Genomic DNA, 20,900 nt, shown 5'->3' with positions numbered 1-20,900 from the left:
GGTAAAAGAAAAAAAAGGGGGATATAAACCAAAGTGGGGGGAAAGGCAAACCAACATCCATTATGTCTTACAGTTTATCTAAGAGAGTCCAAGAATTCCTTAGCCTTTTCTGGCGATCCGAAGTTATATACGGATCCTTCATGGTTAAAGCGTAACGTCGCTGGGTAGCGTAAGGATTACTGAATATTTAAGTCCCTTAAACACTGCTTCGCCTCGTCGAATGCCTTCCTCTTTCGAACCAGAGCCGGGGAAAAGTCCTGGAATAACATGATCTTGGATCCTTTATAGATCATAGCTTGGGGGTCTTTTCCAGGATTTCTAGAGGCTTCTAGAAGTATCTGCCTCTCCTTGTAGCTCTGCAGCCAGAACAGGACTGGGCGTGGGCGCTGGTTCGAGCCGGGCCCGCGTATTGCGACACGGTAGGCCCATTCCACTCTTACCTGGCCTGATCCAGCCTCCAGATTTAAAAGCTGTGGCAGCCACTGCTGGAGAAATGCTGTAAGCTGGCCTTCCTCTTCCTGTTCGGGAAGGCCCAGCAAACGAATATTTTTTCGGCGACCTCGATAATCGAGGTCGTCAATGTAATTCTCTAAGGTCTGGACTCGCTGTTCAAGAGTCCGGACCTGATCCACGGCCGATTGCGCTGTAGTTTCGGAGGTCGCGGCCTTTAGCTCCGCCCCTCCGACTCGGCGCCCGATTTCTTTAATGTCTCGGTCGTGCTTCTGCAGCGCGGTCGAGAGTGAGTCCCATCGATTTCGGGACTCCTCGATAAAAGCGTCGATCTTCGTATCCAGCTTGGAGATCGTCTCCACAAGGCTTGTTACTGTAGGTAAGTCCCCCGGGGCGGCTGTGGATGCCTCGGCTGCAGCTGGAGAGGGTGGGGGAGGGGGTCCTGCATGTTGAGAGCTGTGGGCTCCCTTCCCTTTAGTCATTTTAACTAAAGATTAGATTGTTTAAGTTTAATATTAAACAACTAATTAAATTAAACAACTATTATAAATGATTTGGTGAGTGTGGTGGGGGTGGGGGACCCACTTTACCCAAATCTTGAGAGGAGCACTGTCGACTCAGACTTGCTGGGTCACCGCCATCTTGGATCCCCCCCTTTAGCAATTTTAAGAGCCGTTTATGTCACTTTGAATTTAATCAACCACAAGTTACCAAAAGTAAACAAATTGCATCACCTACGTTTCATTTAAAGATCTAGGACACTAACCTACAGATATTTAAATCTGGGATTTTTCGTAGACCCAAATTTATTGAAATCTGTCTAAACCAGTTCAAATCACAGCGATGAACCCCCACAGCATCAGATTGTGTCATTGGCTTTTAAAATTGTCAATATGCTAAATTCAAAGTTGATTGGAAGTTGGCATTTTGGGGTGTAATTTAAATTGATTGATCGAATTCGAATTTGTTTTTGTCTCCAGGCAACCACTAATCGAGTTGTTCAACCAAATGTTACATTAGATTTTTTTTTTCAGAATACTTAATGCAGTCTGGTAGTTCTACTAGCTAATAACTTTCTCAAAGGTACAGCCACATCTTCATAACAGTATGTGTACAAAAATGTCTCTTTTTGTGCATCCCTTTTATCGTTATTCCACTCAGCTTATTTACTTCTCCGTGTTTTTGACAAAAATAAATTATTTCACATTCCTTGGTTTAAGTTTTAATTTTATCTGTCCATGTATATATATGCCCATTTGTCAATATCTCTTAAAGTTTGTTGCTAACCTCCTCTTTCTTTGTTTATTACAATTCCAAATTTTATATAGTGTGCAGATTTTGCAATTATATTATAGATATCTGCTGCTGAATCATGAATATATATCTAAATAAGCAATGTACTTTATACTAACAGCTGGGGACTTCTGGTCTAAGAAATAGTACTTAATCATTACTGTGCTTTAGTCAAGGAATTCTTAACCTTCTTGTAACTTATCCTTCTTCTCTACTGACATGCCATGTGCGAATGCACACGCATTTATAAGGCCCCCTATAATAGCAGTAGTTTCTGTTTGAAATTAGTTACACAATGAAAAATATATCAATGTTGTTTTTCTTCATGTAAAACTTTATGCTTGGGTGCTGAGCAACAATTTTGCTGTTTTCTTATTCTACAAATACTGACCATGGTTGAGAAAATGGGGCATTTCAGAAATCATCATATGATTGTGCTGAAAGGCCCTAATCAATTTAGTCAGGCTTGTAAGTGATAGTGCCAGTTTATTCAATAGATAAGCCACAGAGCTATTCTGGTATACTGTAACCTGGAAATTTGTTTTTACATCTGTTTTTGGAATGTAAGTATTTCTGGTGAGGCTTGCATTTATTGCCCTTCCTTAATTACCCTTGAGATGAAAGCCACTACCTTGAACCACTACAGTTCATGTGATGCTGATACACCACATTGCCGTGAGGAACAATGTTATATTTCCATGTCAGGATGGTGTGTGACTTGTCAGGGAATTACAAGTAATTGCAAATTAAGAAAGATGTGCTATCAGCTAGGCTAGATATTCTAAAATTTAGCTAGTCATCAGTACTGGGTGAAATAATGAGATGTACACAAGTATGATGAGGGACGTAAGGGTTGATATAGCAGAGGCGTTGGCTATAATTATCTTTTCAGATACAGGGGTGATACCAGACTTCTGGAGAATTGTAAAATGCTACTTTCTAATTCAAAAAATGGTTGTAAGGTAAATTCACCAATTACAGACCAGCACATCAGTTTGCCCTCAGTGATGTGAAAGTTTTTAGAATGACATTCAGATCAAGCTTAACAGCCAGTTGGACAAATGTGGAGAAATTAAGTGAAAACAGTATAAATTTGTTCATGGAAAATAATGTTTAAATACCTTGTTTGAGATTTTGACGAAGTAAGAGGGAATGTTGATGAGACTTGTGCAACTTATTGACATACGTGAACTTTCAAAAGGCATTTTATTAAATGCAATGTAACGGGCTTGCTAGTCAAGTTGACCTTCATGAAATAAAAGAGAGCATGGAGACAGGAAACAAGTTATGACTGTTTATTTTCAGAATAGGAAGGTATCCAGTAGAGATCCCCAATGGTTCACATTATAGCTTCTGTTTTTCTTATCTGTTCTAATGACCCAGATGTCTATGTTCTGATCAAAATTTCAAAACTTGTGGGGTGACACTTTGATTTGAAAACATTGTCAATTGTAAAGGAAATAGTGATAAACTTCAAGAGGGCATGATCAGGCTGGTGGGGTGGCCAATGAAATTTAATGCAGAGAAATGTGAAGTGATTCACTTTGGCAGAAGAATGAGGCAATGCTAAATAAATTGAAGGGTATCATTTTAAAATAAAAGTGGTGTAGCAGCTGAAGGACCTGTGGGTATATGTGCATAAATCATTGAAGGTAATGTGCAGATTATGAAAATGCTTAATAAAACACATGGGATCATAGGTTATAAATAGGGACATAGTGTATAAAAAACATGGAAGTTATGATGAAGTATGAAACTTTGATTTGACCTCAACCTGCATATTGTGGTCAATTTTGAGTACCAAGCTTTAGGAACAATTTTAAGGCTTTAAAAAACAGCAGAAGAGATCCTTAAGAATGGTTTCAGGGATGGACAATTTCAATCTGGACATAGATTTTAACAGCTGAAGCTATTCTCCTTGGATAAGCAGATATTTGATGGAAGAATTCAGAAATTATGAGAGGTCTGGAAAGAGCAAATAAAGAAACTGCTCCCACCGGCAGAAGGGTCAAGAACCAGATTATAGACAAAAAAAAGCAATGATGACCTGAAGGAAACCTTTAAGCAGCATGTGGCTAGTATGGTTTGCCTGAATATCTGTTCGAGACAAATTAAATTGAGGCCTTCAAAAGAAAATTGGATGTTGAAGCTGTTTGAAGCAAAATATATGTAGTGTTTATAGTGGAGTGGGACTAGGTGAATTGCTCTGCCAAAAAACTGGCATGGATACTATGGATTCAATGGCTTTATGCTGTAACCATTCTTTGATGGAAAGGCAGTGTTCCCATACATCTGTTGCCCTTGACCTTCAAGGTGGAGGATGTTGTGAGCATGAAAAATGCTGCTAAAGGAGCATTGGTAAGTTGCTACTGTACATTTTGTAGTTGATGCGTATCACTCCTCCTATCTTCTAGTGGAATAATATCCTTAATATAACAGGATAGATGAGGGTGGAAATGCTCTGAGAAATTTTCCTCAACTTTTATTATGAAGATATCAAATGGTTACAATTATTAAATCTAAATTGTTTTAAAATTTTGACCTTGGCATTCAGAGGGGTTTGTTTATTTTTAAACCGAGCAGTGACTGAGGCAGTGATGATCACATCCCACAAAAAAATTACAATTCCACAATTCTTTGATACCACTTGTGTGTCTAAGAAGAATTGCAGGATTGTGGCCACAGCCTTCACAACTTCCTCTGTTCTCAATCCATCCAGTTTATTTTGAGAAATGTTAACCTTTTAGTATCTGCTCTTTTATCTTTTTCTCTTTGTTTGAATTTTTTGAGGAAGTAACCAAGAAGATAGAGAGTAGAGCAGTAAACTTTGTTTACTTTGGTAAAGTCTTTGGCATGGTAGACTGATTAGTATAGTTAGATTACAAGGGGTTCAGAGTGAACTTCCCAATTGGATACCATATTGGCAAGAGACAAAGTGTGATGATGAAGATTGTTTTTCAGACTTGGAGATTGTGATCAGCTGTATTCCACAGGGTTTAGTATTGGGTACACCTTCATTTATCATTAATATAAATAGCGTTGATGAGAATATAGAAGGCATGGTTAGCAAGTTTGTGGATGACACCAAAATGGTGGTATAGTGGACAGTGATTAAGGATATCTAAGATTACTAAGAGATCTTGATCCGTTGGGTTAATGGGCTGAAGAGTGCCTGCTGGAGTTTAATCTGGATAAATGCGAGGTATTGCATTTTGATAAAACAAAAAGAGCAGGACTTGTACAATTAAAAGAACGTTAGTGAGGCATCTGCTGGAGTACTGTGTCCAGTTCTGGTCACCCTGTTACATGATGGATATTGTTAAGGTTGGAAAGGGTTCAGAAGAGATTTATCAGGATATTGCTGGGAATTGAGGTTTGGAGTTGTAAGGAGAGGCTGGATAGGCTGGGACGTTTTTCACTGGAGCTTGAGAGGTAACTTTATAGAGATTTATAAAATCATGAGTACAGATAAGTTGAATGGCTTGTGTCTTTTCCCTGGAGTGGATGATTTCAAGACTAGGAGATATATTTTTAAGGTGTGAGGAAGACTATTTAAAAGTGACATGAGGGACAATTTTTTTTAAAGAGTGGTTTGTGTGTGGAATGAGCTTCCAGAGGAAGTGGTGGATGCAGCTACAGTTACAACATTTAAAAGACAATTAGATAAGCACATGAATAAGAAATATTTGGAGGGATATGGGTTAAGTGCAGGTAACTGGGACTAGTTTAGTTTGGGATGTTGGTTGGCAACGGACTAGTTGGACTGAACGCTTTGTTTCCATGCTGTATGACTCTGACGCTCTATTTTTGTTCTAACTCTTCTGTCTCCCTCATTAGTATGACAATGGTACCGTCCTATTTCATAAAGAAAGATGCAAAGTGCTCATGTAACACCTCATAAGACTGAAGAAGGGCTTATACCCAAAACATCAATTCTCCTGTTCCCTGGATGCTGCCTGACCTGCGCTTTTCCAACAACACATTTTCAGCTCATGTAACACCTCAAGCAAGTTATATGCCTCCACGATAAGATGTTAATAATGCTTAATTGACCCAAACTTCTTTTTAATTACAGGGCGAGAGTTTTAACTATAGCACGAGAGTTGCACTCCTCTGCAAACTCGCACTATAGAAAATCGCATTGTGGAGAACCGCTGTAGAAAATCATGATATCTGCTCAGTAGAACATTTGTGTTATCCAAACAATGTCCACAATCTGTCAGTTGTTATAGCCAATTCGTGCTGATGAAATGCGTGTTATAGCAGAACAACCTGTACATTTTTGCTGAGTAGATGTTTCTAATAAAGACTTTTGAGCTGTCTGTGGTGGTGGCAGCTAATCCTGTCTCTTGCTTTCTTTTTGCCACTTTTGTTTTCTCTGTTTATATGCTTTCAATAGTCAGCTTTTTCTCTATTGTTTTATCAGCATTCCAATTAATATTAGCCTCATTCATTTATGTTTTATTTAACTTCTATATTTTAGTCATCCAGGATGCTGTGGCTTTGGATTTTCCTTTCCTTTCCTTTTCCTCTCATAGGAATGCTTGCCAAAGTATTGCTGCTTGTTCTTTTCCATAGTTATTCTAATCCTGATTTTATAATTGCTAATATTTCTGTCCACCATTTCATTCCCCAGAGCTAAATCCAGCACAACTTTGTTCCTTGTTGAACTGAAAACATCCTGTTTTAGGAAAATTAAGTCCCCCAATTACCATTACACTGTAGCTTTTGCCTTTGCCTGCAAATTTGTTTCTCTACCTCCATCCGACTATTTGATGATCTGTAGTGTCCACGTAGAATGACATGAGAGCTTGTCTATTCACTAATTCTTACCAAGCACATTCTGTTTATGATCTCTAATCATCTCTCTTTTTAGTTCTCGTAACAGTCTCCTTGATTAAAACTACAACCCCCATATTTATTTTTACACTTGATTAATCTTTGCCAAATACCTTGATACCAGGAAAATTTAGTTCACACTCCTCACTCTCTTTAAAGTTATTGCTATTGTATCACATTTTGATATGGTGACTTGTCCCTGCAGTTCACCGGTTTTATTCTTAAAGTTCCATGCATCTACACAAATCAATTCTATACCCATCTCTGACTGTCTCACCGTTATTCCTTGTGAGAGTCTTAATCTTTTAATTGTATTTTGACCCTAGCCATTTATGCATCTTGCTTTTCCTCTCTAATGCTTCATGTTGTGTTTTCCCCTGCCAAATTAGTTTAAATTTCCTCTGAGGACATTGGTTTCATACATGTCGAGAAACATTCCTTCCATCTCATAATGATGGTTCCCCCCATAGACCTTGTCTCAATGCCCCAGGGAGTCCAAAGTACCCCATCATACGCATCTCTTCAGTCACATATGAACACATTTTATTTTACACATGTTGAATTGATCAATGTATGGCTCTGGGTTTGAGGTCTTGATTTTGAATTTTATTTCAACTGTTGAAACTCTTATATTGTTAGTTCTCACATGGACCACTGCCTTTGCTTCTCCATCCACCATCCCAGCTTCAAAATATTCTGCACCCTCTGAGTGATATCCTTTGCCCTGGAACTAGGGAGAGAGTCCCATGCCTAAATTGAATTGTTAATTGCAGAACCACTAGCCTGTTCCCTTGACTATTGAATGCCTCTAACAGTGCCTACTCCTGTCTCATCTGAAAGATTACATATTAGACATTGCATTGTTCCTTTGGTACTGTACCAGGTTTGAGTTGAAAAGTGTGATGCTGGAAAAGCACAGCAGATCAGGCAGCATCTGAGGAGCAGGAGAATCGACATTTTGGGCATAAACCAGTATTAGACTGTCAACCTACATCATGTGCTCAGCTCTGTGAATTGGAATTTAACCCAGCCTTCTGACTCAGAGTGAAGTGATACTACTGAGCTTAAGCTGACAACAAAATCCAAGGAATACAGGATTAATGATCAACAAACCTTTGGTGAATCTGCAGTTCCAGCACCTCTGTACACTTGGTTAATAATTAGAAAAAAAAAGCAATAGCAGAAAAGGTTTGAAATGAAGTATAATGAACTTTGAATAAAGGCAATGATGGTTAAATCACTGTTATAACAGGAAAAATAGTGAAGATTCATATTATAAGTATTTTAATTGAGTAGGGTGAATATCAATGGATACTTACTTATGCAGAATATGGGATAAAAATGGAAAACATACACTGATTGCTGTGGCTCCTCTGGTAGAATTCTCACCTCCAGGTCAGAAAGTGACTCAAGTTCCATTCCAGAATCGTGAGCCAAAGATTTAGTTGATCTTTCATGAAATGTTGAGGGAACACTATACTGTCAGAGATGTCATCTTTCAAATGAGATGTTAATCTGAGATCCTATCTGCTTTATCAAAGACATAAAGGATCCCCAGCACAATTTTGAGAAGAACAGAGAAGTTTTCACATTGCCCTGACCAATACTTATCCTTCAAACAATATCTCAAAAATAGCTTATTTGGTTATTATCATACTACCGGATATGAGACCTTGTAAACTGGCTGCCATATTTCCTACATTACATTACAACAGTGATTACACTTCAGAAGTATTTGATCAGCTGTGAGTGTATTGGAGTGTACAGAGTTTTCAGGCCACTATGTAAATTCAAGTTTATCTCTTTCTTAGCAAAAATATAACTTAAGGATGAACGACTTGTTAACTTATGGAATAGATTGCCACCTTGTGTACAAAATAAGTACTCTGTTGAATAGTTCAGTGAACAATAGGTACAACTGAGAGCAAAGGATAAGTGACTGTTCTGCAACTGAATGTGAAACGCTCTTTTAAATTTGTCTTATATCTCTGTCCTCGTGCTTTACACGATATGATGTAATTTTAGCTAGGAGCAACACTCACAAAAGCAAAGTAAAATATTACTGATTGATTAGTATCCTCATATGCTAAAGTACAAATTAAGGAGATTAGAAGCAAGATTAATGTTGAATACCAGACTTCTGCTGATCATAATTTACTGTCAGTACGAGTGAAATGAAGAAAAACAATGTGCAACTGGCTTTGAACATATAATGTTTTAATTTCAAGGGCAGTATGGTATGATCCGGTCTCTTACCCAATTTCATGGCAACTGGATCCTACAGAAGGTCCCAACAGAGAGCGGCGACGTTTACAGAGATGTTATTTGACCATACCTAACAAATACTTGCTCAGAGACAGACAAAAACCAGAAGGTAAAAAGATGTCATGAGTCATATGTTTTCTGTCACTTTAATTTGCTTGGATTGCCAACAGTCTTTTTGTTTTGTTTGTTGCAGAACCACTGAAGCCACCATTGTCATTCTTGTTTGAAGATAAATCTCATTCTTCTTTTTCATCAATTGTAAAGGATAAAGCAACAAGTGAACCTATCAGGTATACTGTATACCTAATCTGAATTTACTAATAACTTTTAAACTATTCTTAAGTGTGTTCAGGCAATATGCCTTTTTTGCGAGGAATATTACTAATTCGTAGCATTTTCCTTATTTGAAAACATGAGTTCGCTTTTCCATTGACAAATGTATTCAGGTTTGCAATTTGTAATAAATTCAATTGTGCTTAGTTTTGCCTCTTAAGTAAATGAAATAAATATTCACTATCTAAAGAATAGAGAGGAATCTAAGTCAGTCTACTAGCAACATTTCTCTACTTAACTACAGCCTCTATCAAAGTGGCACAGTGAATGTCATGGCTTCACTCTCTTTCCCTGGTTATTCTTTGCCCCTGATATACTTAGAACTATTTAGATTTTCCAGAATGTTACCTGCTAGTATTTTTTAATGTCACTTCATTCTTCTAATTTCTTTTTAAAGCGGCCCATGCTCTTGGACTTTACAATAAAAGGTTGAGATTCTGAAGGGAGATTACAGAGAGTTAGGCAGAAATTTAAAAAGGAGGTCCTCGAGAGTAGTAATATCTGGATTACTCCAGGTGCTACGAGCTAGTGAGGGCAGGAATAGGAGGATAGAGCAGATGAATGCATGGCTGAGGAGCTGGTGTATGGGAGAAGGATTCACATTTTTGGATCATTGGAGTCTCTTTTGGGGTAGAAGTAACCTGTACAAGAAGGATGGATTGCACCTAAATTGGAAGGGGACTAATATACTGGCAGGGAAATTTACTAGAGCTGCTCGGGATGATTTAAACTTGTAAGGTGAGGCGGGAGGGACCCAGGGAGATAGTGAGGAAAGAGATCGATCTGAGACAGGTACAGCTGAGAACAGGAGCGAGTCAAACAGTCAGGGCAGGCAGGGACAAGGTAGGACTAATAAATTAAACTGCATTTATTTCAATGCGAGGGGCCTAACAGGGAAGGCAGATGAACTCTTGGCATGGTTAGGAACATGACTGGAATATCATAGCAATTACAGAAACATGGCTCAGGGATGGGCAGGACTGGCAGCTTAATGTTCCAGGATACAAATGCTACAGCAAGGATAGAAAGGGAGGCAAGAGAGGAGGGGGAGTGCATTTTTGATAAAGGATAGCATTACAGCTGTGCTGAGGGAGGATATTCCTGGAAGTACATCCAGGGAAGTTATTTAGGTGGAACTGAAAATAAGAAAGGGATGATAACCTTATTGGGATTGTATTATAGACCCCCTAATAGTCAGAGGGAAATTGAGAAACAAACTTGTAGGGAAATCTCAGCTATCTGTAAGAATAATAGGGTGGGTATGGTAGGGGATTTTAACTTTCCAGACGTAGACTGGGACTGCCATAGTATTAAGGGTTTCGATGGAGAGGAATTTGTTAATTGTGTACAAGACAATTTTCTGATTCAGTATGTGCTTGTACCGACTAAAGAAGGTGCAAAACTTGACCTACACTTGGGAAATAAGGCAGGGTAGAAGACTGAGGTGTCAGTGGGGGAGCACTTTGGGGCCAGCGGCCATAATTCTTTTAGATTTAAAATAATGATGGAAAAGGATAGACCAGATCTAAAAGTTGAAGTTCTAAATTGGAGAAAGGCCAATTTTGACAGTATTGGGCAAGAACTTTCGAAAGCTGATTGGGGGCAGATGTTCGCAGGTGAAGGGACGGCTGGAAAATGGTAAGCCTTCAGAAATGAGATAACAAGAATCCATTCCTGTTAGGGTGAAAGGAAAGGCTGGTAGGGATAGGGAATGCTGGATGACTAAGGAAATTGAGGGTTTGGTTAAGAAAAAGAAGGAAGCATTTTAAGGTATAGACAGGACAGTTCGAGTGAACCCTTAGAGTCTAAAGGAAGTAGGAGTATACTTAAGAGGGAAATCAGGAGGGCAAAAAGGGGACATGAGATGGCTTTGGGAAATAGAATTATGGAGAATCAAAAGAGTTTTTACAAATACATTTAAGGACAAAAGGGTAACTAGGGAGAGAATAGGGCCCCTCAAAGATCAGCAAGGCGGCCTTTGTGTGGAGACGCAGAAAATGGGGGAGATACTAAATGAGTATTTTGTATCAGTATTTACTGTGGAAAAGGATATGGAAGATATAGAATGTAGGGAAATAGATGGTGACATCTTGCAAAATGTCCAGATTACAGAGGAGGAAATGCTGGATGTCTTGACATGGGTAAAGGTGGATAAATCCCCAGGACCTGATCAGGTGTACCCTAGAACTCTGTGGGAAGCTGGAGAAGTGATTGCTGGGCCTCTTGCTGAGATATTTGTATCATCGATAGTCACAGGTGAGGTGCCGGAAGACTGGAGGTTGGCTAATGTGGTGCCACTGTTTAAGAAGGGTGGTAAGGAAAAGCCAGGGAACAATAGACCAGTGAGCCCAACGTCGGTGGTGGGCAAGTTGTTGGAGGGAATCCTGAGGGACAGGATGTACATGTATTTGGAAAGGCAAGGACTGATTAGGGATAGTCAACATGGCTTTGTGCGTGGGAAATCATGTCTCAAACTTGATTGAGGTTTTTGAGGAAGTAACAAAGAGGATTGATGAGGGCAGAGCGGTAGATGTGATCTATATGGACTTCAGTAAGGCGTTCAATAAGGTTCCCCATGGAAGACTGATTAGCAAGGTTAGATCTCACAGGATACAGGGAGTACTAGCCATTTGGATACAGAACTTGCTCAAAGATAGAAGACAGAGGGTGGTGGTGGAGGGTTGTTTTTCAGATTGGAGGCTTGTGACCAGTGGAGTACCACAAAGATCGGTGCTGGTTCCTCTACTTTTTGTCATTTACATAAATTATTTGGATGCGAGCATAAGAGGTACAGTTAGTAAGTTTGCAGATGACACCAAAATTGGAGGTATAGTGGACAGCAAAGAGGGTTATCTTAGATTACAACAGGATCTTGGCCAGATGGGCCAATGGGCTGAGAAGTGGCAGATGGAGTTTAATTCAGATAAATGTGAAGTGCTGCATTTTGGGAAAGCAAATCTTAGCGGGACCTATACACTTAATATCTAGATTAGAGTGGTGCTGGAAAAGCACAGCAGTTCAGGCAGCATCAAAGGAGCAGTAAGATCGACGTTTTGGGCAAAAGCCCTTCATCAGGATTCCTGATGAAGGGATTTTGCCCGAAACGTCGATTTTACTGCTCGGATGCTGCCTGAGCTACTGTCCTTTTCCAGCACCACTCTAATCTAGACTCTAGTTTCCAGCATCTGCAGTCATTGTTTTTACTTATACACTTAATGGTAAGGTCCTAGGGAGTGTTGCTGAACAAAGGTACCTTGGAGTGCAGTTTCATAGCTCCTTGAAAGTGGAGTCGCAGGTAGATAGGATAGTGAAGGCGGAATTTGGTATGCTTTCCTTTATTGGTCAGAGTATTGAGTACAGGAGTTGGGAGGTCACGTTGCGGCTGTACAGGACAGTGGTTAGGCCACAGTTGGAATATTGTATGCAATTCTGGTCGTCTTCCAATCGGAAAGATGTTGTGAAACTTGAAAGGGTTCAGAAAAGATTTACAAGGATGTTGCCAGGGTTGGAGGATTTGAGCTATAGGGAGAGGCTGAACAGGCTGAGGTTGTTTTCCCTGGAGCGTCAGAGGCTGAAGGGTGACCTTATAGAGGTTTACAAAATTATGAGGGGCATGGATAGGGTAAATAGGCAAAGTCTTTTCCCTGGGGTCGGAGAGTCCAGAACTAGAGGGCGTAAGTTAAGGGTGAGAGGGGAAAGATATAAAAGAGACCTACAGGGCAACATTTTCACACAGAGGATGGTATGTGTATGGAATGAGCTGCCAGAGGATGTGGTGGAGGCTGGTGCAATTGCAACATTTAAGAGGCATTTGGATGGGTATATGAATAGGAAGGGTTTGGAGGGATATGGGCCGGGTGCTGGCAGGTGGGACCCGATTGGGTTGGGATATCTGGTCAGCATGGGCGGGTTGGACCGAAGGGTCTGTTTCCATGCTGTACATCTCTATGACTCTAGTCGAATCCCTACAGTGTGGAAACAGGCCAATTGGCCCAACAAGTCCACACTGACTCTCCATAGAACATCCCACCCTATCCTTGTAACCCTGCATTTGCCATGGCTAATCCACCCAGCCTACACATTCCTGGACACTATGGGCAATTTAGCATGGCCAATCCACCTGGACTGCACATCGTTGGATTGTGGGAGGAAACCAGAGAAACCCGAGGTAACCCACGCAGACACTGGGAGTATGTGCAAACTCCACACAGACAGTCGCCCAAGGCTGGAATTGAATTTGGCACTGAGAGGCAGTAGTGCCAGCCACTGTGCCACCTTTTTTTGCATTTTCTTCCCTTCATTCAGGTTCATCCCTTGACACTGAGGCTTCTCTGGAATATGTTGACCCTGCAGTCTCCCATTGTTCTGATGAGGATTTTCCTGCAAGAGCTGCTGCTGGTCCACTTTGGCCAGATGCTGTCTTGTCTTATAAAAATTGGCCTTCCCTGAGTTCAGAACCTTTATTTCCAGAACATCTTTGTCCTTATCCATGAATATCTATAATCTTACTGAAATGCTCCCCACTGCCACATTTACCATTTACCTGGCTTCATTCTATAAAATTAGGCACCACACAAACAGACAGAGACACACCTGCCCAAGAAGGATTTTGTACCCATTGGCTTAACAGGTTCTACTAGATAAATCTTAGTAGTCTCACTCCCACCCCAGCCTTTCACAGCGTTTTTACCTTAGACAGTAGACAACAGGTGCAGGAGTAGGCCATTCTGCCCTTCGAGCCAGCACCACCATTCATTATGATCATGGCTGATCATCCTCAATCAGTATCCTGTTCCTGCCTTATCCCCATAACCCTTGATTCCACCATCCTTAAGAGATCTATGCAACTCTTTCTTGAAAGTATCCAGAGACTTGGCCTCCACAGCCTTCTGGGGCAGAGCATTCCATGCTCCCACTACTCTCTGGGTGAAGAAGTTTCGTCTCAACTCTGTTCTAAGTGGCCTACCCCTTATTTTTAAACTGTGTCCTCTGGTTCGGGACTCACCCATCAGCTGAAACATGCTTCCTGCCTCCAAAGTGTCCAATCCTTTAGTAATCTTATACCTCTCAATCAGATCCCCTCTCAGCCTTCTAAACTCAAGCGTATACAAGCCCAGTCGCTCCAATCTTTCAGCGTAAGATAGGCCACCATTCTGGGAATTGATCCCGTGAATCTACGCTACACTCCCTCAATAGCCAGAATGTCTTTCCTCAAATTTGGAGACCAAAACTGCGCACAATATTCCAGATGCGGTCTCACCAGGGTCCTGTACAGCTGCAGAAGGAACTCTTCGGTAGTTGAAATCCCTACTAGAATCGCCCTAGTATTTTTACATTTTCTGAGATTTGCCTTTCTGTCTCTCCCTGACTGCGGATCTATTGTACACCCCCAGCAAAATGATTGACCCTCTGCCCTCATTTGAGGAACCGTCTAAGATCCAACTATGATCTTATTGAATGGCAGACTTGATGCTTGAATGACCTGCTTCTGTTCCTATTTGTATCTTACCCACTTACTGCAGTAATTGATACCCCGATCAATAGTACAACATCACCTGTTCTTTTACACCCCACCTTCATCTCATCTAAAGATTCTATGCTCTGGAACATTGAACTGCCAGCCCTGTCCCTCCCTTAACTGTGTCTCCATGATAGCCATGAGATTACATCCCCCATGTGTTAATCAACATCCTGAAACCATATGTAACTTGCAAGACACTTTGCATTAAAATAAGTGCCATCCAGCCTTAGATTAGATTAGCTTCCCGAAAGTATGGAAACAGGCCCTTCAGCCCAACAAATCCACACCAACTCTCTGAAGAGTAATCCATTCAGACCCATTCCTGTACCCCTGACTAATGCACTTATAACTATGGGCAATTTAGTGTGGCCAATTCACCTGACCTGCACATCTTCGCATTGTGGGAGGAAACCAGAGCACCCGGAGGAAACACATGCAGAGAATGTGTAAACTCCACACAGACAGTCGCCCAGGACAGGGATCGAATCTGGCGCTGTGAGGCAGCAGTGCTAATCACTGAGCCACCGTGCCGCCCTGTCTTGCCATGCTCCCCTGTGCTATAACTTGACTATACTCGCCTGTCTTCCAGAATGACTTGGTTGTTCTATAGTTGTCTGTACATTGCCCCTGACTATATCTCCACTCTGTATCCTGTTTCCCTGCCAAATTAGTTTAAACCCACACCAACCCCGTCAGCAAACTTCCCCTCAAGGATTCTGTTCCAGTTCAGGTACAATCTGTCAGACTTATAAGGATGACACTTTTTCCAGAAACAGGGATTTCCACTTCCCCAACGATCCAGGAATCAAAATTCACTACCCTACCCCAAGCTCTTCAGCCATGCATTCATCTTTTCTTTCTGCCTATTCTATTCTATTTCTACACTCACTAGCATATGGCAGTGTAATCTATTGCTTCGTTAGCTCCTCTTTTTGTTTCATTCCTCTTTCTACCTATGGTCAAAATATCTGATTGTTCTCTTTCCCCGTTCAGAGTAGTCGTTAAATGACATCTTTGACCCTGGCCCCAGGAAGGCAGCACATCATCCTGCAATCCCTGCTGTGGCATCAGAAGCACTTATCTGTACCCCTCACCACTGAATCTCCTACCACTAAATGTTCTCCCTCTTGTTCTGCTCCCCTTTTAGCAGCTGGAATTTGGCTGCATTCCCCAGAGGAACTGATTAGATGGGGAAAACCGTTATCAATCATTCACGGATGAGAGCCAGAGGGCACAGTTTTCAATTGTTTTGAAATAAAAAAAAGCAGACGTGACGTGAGAAAAACGTTTTTTCACACAGCGAGTAGCTAAGGTATGGAATGCATTGCCTGAAATTATGGTGGGAGCAGGTTCAATTGAGACATTTAAGAGAGCACTGGATAGTTATTTAATAGAAACAATGTGCAGAATTAGGAAAAGGCAGGAGATTTGGTACCAAGTTAAAATTCTCAGAGCCAGTGCAGATTCTCAAGGCCAAATGTCGTCTCTGACACCATAACAATTCTGAGATTCTATTCTCATTGCATTACAAATTCTTTTGTTCCAAATAGAGATCCAAATCCACTTTGGATCCAGGATAAAATAACCTTGTTATGGAAGAAGAGACACATTTGTCTTGTGATTACCTTGATTGATGTTTATCTCACTGAAACCAACATTTTGTTTTCTTCACTAGGTTCATTCGCAAATGCATCAATGTTGCCCCCTCTCGAGAAACACTTGGTGAACTCCTTTTAGGTGAGTAACCATTGTGAATTTTCCCATGAATTGTTACTAGACCTGTGTCCTAAGATATTTCATTTCAATTGATGTAGGGAATTGACAGAAATGTGTTGCTTTTCAGGGGAGTCAGGAATGTATTTTGTTGAGGATAATGCTGCTGATGCCTTCGAACATCCTGTAAGTACACAATCATATTTTAAAAGCTAACTTAAAACTGCTGCAGATGCTGGAAATCAGAAACAAAAACCAAAAATTGCTGGAAAAACTCAGCAGATCTGGCAGCATCTGTGGAGAGAAATCAGTTAACGTTTCAGATCTGAAGAGTGTCCGGACCCAAAATGTTAATTGTAATTTTTCTCCAAGATGCTGCCAAACCTGCTGAGAATTTCCAGCAATTTCTGTTTTTGTTAAAAACAAACCTATTGGATTCACTTTACAATGGAAGACAAAATATGTAAAGTTGAGGGTCGTGTATGTAACTGAGTTAATAAACCATATCCTTTATACATTAAACTGTATAGTTGTGATTGTGTTTAATAACATTCTTACTGTTTAAATAAAATAAAAGTAAAGTTTAGTGCAATTTGGAATAGAATTTTTCAAAAATAGTTGGATTTTGCAATTATTCCAAATGAGAAGTAGTCTTGAGCTAGCTTGTATTCCTGCCTCTAATTCAGAAGGAATGTAAGTTTAAGCCCATAACAGACAAGCACATTAGTGCATTACTGAAGGAGGCCTATGTTGTCAGATTTTTTCTGACTTTTGCATGACATTCAGGAGAACATAAAGTACTATGTCATCATTCAAAGGGGAGCAGGAAAGTTGGTGTTCTTGTATCTCTATTTTGTTGGAAGTAGTTAAGATGCTCTGCAGAAATTAAGTAACCCATATTAATACACATGCATTCTTTATAACTCAGTATTTATGAAAAATACAATTTCAGTCCATGATATTGTTATTTTACAGAGTTCTGGAGTGGAAACTGAGCCAGCTTCATTCTCCTGGACTTATGAAGAAATTAAAGAGGTTCACAAGCGATGGTGGCAGCTGCGTGACAATGCCTTGGAAATCTTTCTAATCAATGGCAGAACGCTTCTTCTGGCATTTGACAATACAAAGGTATTGGATTCATTTTCATTTTATTACTTTTATTTTAGAGATGAGAAGCAAAACTGTAGTTACAATGTTGTCGCCTTTCACCCACTCACCCTTCTATCTTTTCTACAAGTCTTAGCTGAGATGAGGTTCTTGTTTTATGTGTTCTACAAGAAGCAGATCCTGACCTCAGTTACAGTTTTGGTTCAACGTAGACAAAAGGATTGAACTTGAGTTGAGGTGAGAGTGACCATCCTTGATATCAAGTCAGCATTTAAATAAGTATGGCATCAATGAGCCCTAGTAATAAAACTGGAGTTAATGGAAAACGGATGAAGACTCTTCAATGTCTAGAGTCATACTTCCATCATTAGGTCAGATGTTGGGATGTTCACTGATAATTGTCCAATGTTGAACATCACTTGCAATGAGTCAGATAACAAAGCAACTTATAGCCATGCAGCAAGACCTAGGCAAAATTGTCTCAATAGTTGCAAAGTAACATTTGTGCTGGAAAAATGCCAGGCAATGACCATCTCCAACAAATGAGAATTCTGTAATTCTCCTTGATATTTATTGGCTTGATCATTTATTGCCATTGGGTATTGGGTAATAATTGGGTATTGCCATTGAGCAGAAACTGAACTGGACGAGCTATATAAATATTGTGGCTAAAAGAGCAAGAAAGAAGTTGTGATTTATGTGGCAAGTAGTTGCTCTTGTCCACAATCTTCAAAGCACCAAGTCTAGAGTGTGATGGAATACTTACCAGTTGCCTGGATGAATACAGTTCCAATAATACTCATCTGGGGCAAAGCAGTCAACTTAACCAGCATTCCCTTCACTACCAGTGCACAGTGACAGCAGTGTATATCTTCTACAAGGTACACTGTAGTAACTCAACATAATTTCTTTGACAGCACCTTCCAAGTTTGTCATCCTGTCTGCTGAGGGGGAAAAGGCTACCAAATGCATGGGAACTCCACCACCTTTGTATTAATAAAACCTTACAATTATTTCATGCTGCTGACTGCCTGCCTCAGGGTCATCCTCTTGCCTGCTTCTTTTGATGACATTGACAATCTCAGAGACTTCCTCTCACCTGCTGATTGGCTTATAAAGCTGTTAACTGATGTCATTTTTATTGATTGAATGATTCTTCATTTAGTTAATTCTATTTCTTCCTCCCATATAGGTTCGGGATGATGTTCATCACAACATTCTTACTTCCAACCTACCAAATTTATTAGAATATGGGAACATTTCAGCTCTGACCCAGTTGTGGTGCTCAGGACAGATTACAAATTTTGAGTATTTGACCCATTTGAATAAACATGCAGGTCGCTCCTTCAATGATCTTATGCAGTATCCTGTTTTTCCTTTCGTAATGAGGGACTATTCTAGTGAAACAGTTGACCTAAATGAACCTGCTATTTACAGGTAATTTTTGTATTATATACATGCGCACATGCACACACACATTGGATATAAATCTCATAACAGATGTACAATGTCCTCAAATATATTGGTTTCACTGGGTAATTCCTTGTGGAACAAAAGTGTCTGAGTTACTCCTTATGGTGTCAAGCGACAATGGAATAGGGAACTTACTGTATTGGGAATTGTTAAACATATATTTTAGGGTAACTTCTTGTTTGAGGCTTTATTTTGATCGCAACACAATTTTTTTCAGGAATCTTCTGAAACCTATTGCCGTACAATCCAAAGAAAAGGAAGATCGTTATGTGGATAACTATAAGGTGAGTAATTAAAATAAATTGTGATCTTTTCATGTTTGATAAATGGAGAATTGTTCTAATAATTTTTTAAACAGCAGAAGGTGGTTGATGCTGAGAAAAGGTTTTTTTTTATCATTTTAGGCTGTATTGCATTTCATCAAGTACTCTTAAGCTAAGTGCAACATATGTTCAGAGCACAGCTCCACTGCCTGTTGCTGTAGTCTCAGAACGGTTTACTTTTTCCTTCATTTTTCAGTTGAGACCCTCACATCTTCATTTTGTAAAAGACTTAACGGCTAATCGAATACCCCATCAATCTTGGCTGGATTTCATTGCAGACCAAAGGTTAAAAGGTCATCTTGAGCACATTACATCATGGAATAAATGGCACAAGAGTTCAAGAAGGCAGTTCACCACCACCTTCCCAAGGACATTTAGAGATGAGCAATACATTTAGGCATTTCCAGTGTCATACTCATTCCACAAAAGAATTTTTATAAAAATGAATTACCCATTCTCCATCTCACTGCCCAGTATTGGGGTGCATGGTAACTGGATTAGAACCTAATGTAGAATCTTGGACTACTTGTTAAACTAATTTCACGTAAAATCCAAATAAGCAGTCATAGAAAATAAGAGGCTTAAGGTTTACAGTGTCTATTCAGTATTTCAATTATAGTATAAATTACAGCAAGACTGTTGAGAAAAGCAGATTGATGAAACCACCATTCACAAATGATGCCATTTATTCCTAGGCAGCAGAAACATTTGATGTTGAACATTTAAAAGCTTCCTGTATACCTGTTTACAAGATATTAATTTGGAAACTTCCTTTGTGTTTCTTGATATTAAAAAAAGAAGAGTAGGCCACTTTGAGATTTGGCCCTCAGCTTGTAGTTCTGAAAGTGATAGATGCATTGATTTTTCAAAATTCCCTGAATTCTGGACTGGTGTTGGTGCATTGGTAATTAAAGAGAAGGCCAGAAAGATCAAACAGGGAACTGCCAACAAGTATATCATCAGTTAATGAAAAATTGCTCATGATTTAGAACATTATAATCAGATTTCATGAAAGGGATATTTGACCAATCTATTCTAGTTTTTATCTCCACTGCTGATGGTGGGTAAAGGTAATGCTTTTGCCCTTGTTTGTTGGTCTGCTTATCCGAAAACATTATATCTCAAAATTCATGGACAGATTTCAACTGTATAGCTTACTATGCAATTAGGCTTTTCCCAAAGAAGCGCTGATTTAGTTTTGGTGAAGGTACAGATTCTGAAATTTCCTGAAAAGATCCATTAACATTGGGGGAAAGGCTGTACTGAGCTGTGATTATACTCAAGGCCAAGATCGATATATGTTTGGCCTCTAATGGCATCATGACATAAGGAAATTGGGCAGGAATTGAGCTTGAAGATCAGTTGTGACCTTATTGTATAATGGCAGGGTAGGTTCAAAGGGCTGTATGGCTTATTGCTGCACATTTTTTTATGTTTTCCTAGTTTTGTGTTGAGTTAAGCAAAAATGTTGTACTTTTTTTCTTGCAAATTTGAGCAATTCGTTTTAAAGATAGCTGATTTATTTGATTTTTATTTTGAGGAAATAGACCACAGCGGTCTGCTTACACTGAAACCGGTTTCAC

General features: G+C 39.8%; 1 protein-coding gene across 2 annotated transcripts in view; it reads left to right on the top strand.

Moving 5' to 3' along the window:
* Positions 1-20,900, top strand: part of lyst (lysosomal trafficking regulator) — a 357,679-nt gene that overhangs the window by 300,170 nt on the left and 36,609 nt on the right. For both annotated transcript variants that reach the window (XM_043680023.1, XM_043680014.1), the window contains 7 exons: positions 8,811-8,956; positions 9,041-9,137; positions 16,377-16,438; positions 16,545-16,600; positions 17,390-17,542; positions 18,714-18,958; positions 19,212-19,278. In XM_043680023.1, the coding sequence (XP_043535958.1) occupies positions 8,811-8,956; positions 9,041-9,137; positions 16,377-16,438; positions 16,545-16,600; positions 17,390-17,542; positions 18,714-18,958; positions 19,212-19,278 (826 nt within the window). The remainder of the gene's footprint in view (positions 1-8,810; positions 8,957-9,040; positions 9,138-16,376; positions 16,439-16,544; positions 16,601-17,389; positions 17,543-18,713; positions 18,959-19,211; positions 19,279-20,900) is intronic.

This window comes from Chiloscyllium plagiosum, chromosome 3 (genome assembly GCF_004010195.1).
Source record: "Chiloscyllium plagiosum isolate BGI_BamShark_2017 chromosome 3, ASM401019v2, whole genome shotgun sequence".
Classification (NCBI taxonomy): Eukaryota; Metazoa; Chordata; class Chondrichthyes; order Orectolobiformes; family Hemiscylliidae; genus Chiloscyllium; species Chiloscyllium plagiosum.
The sequence above is the reverse complement of the archived record's forward strand: the minus strand, read 5'-3'. Positions and strand labels throughout refer to the sequence as shown.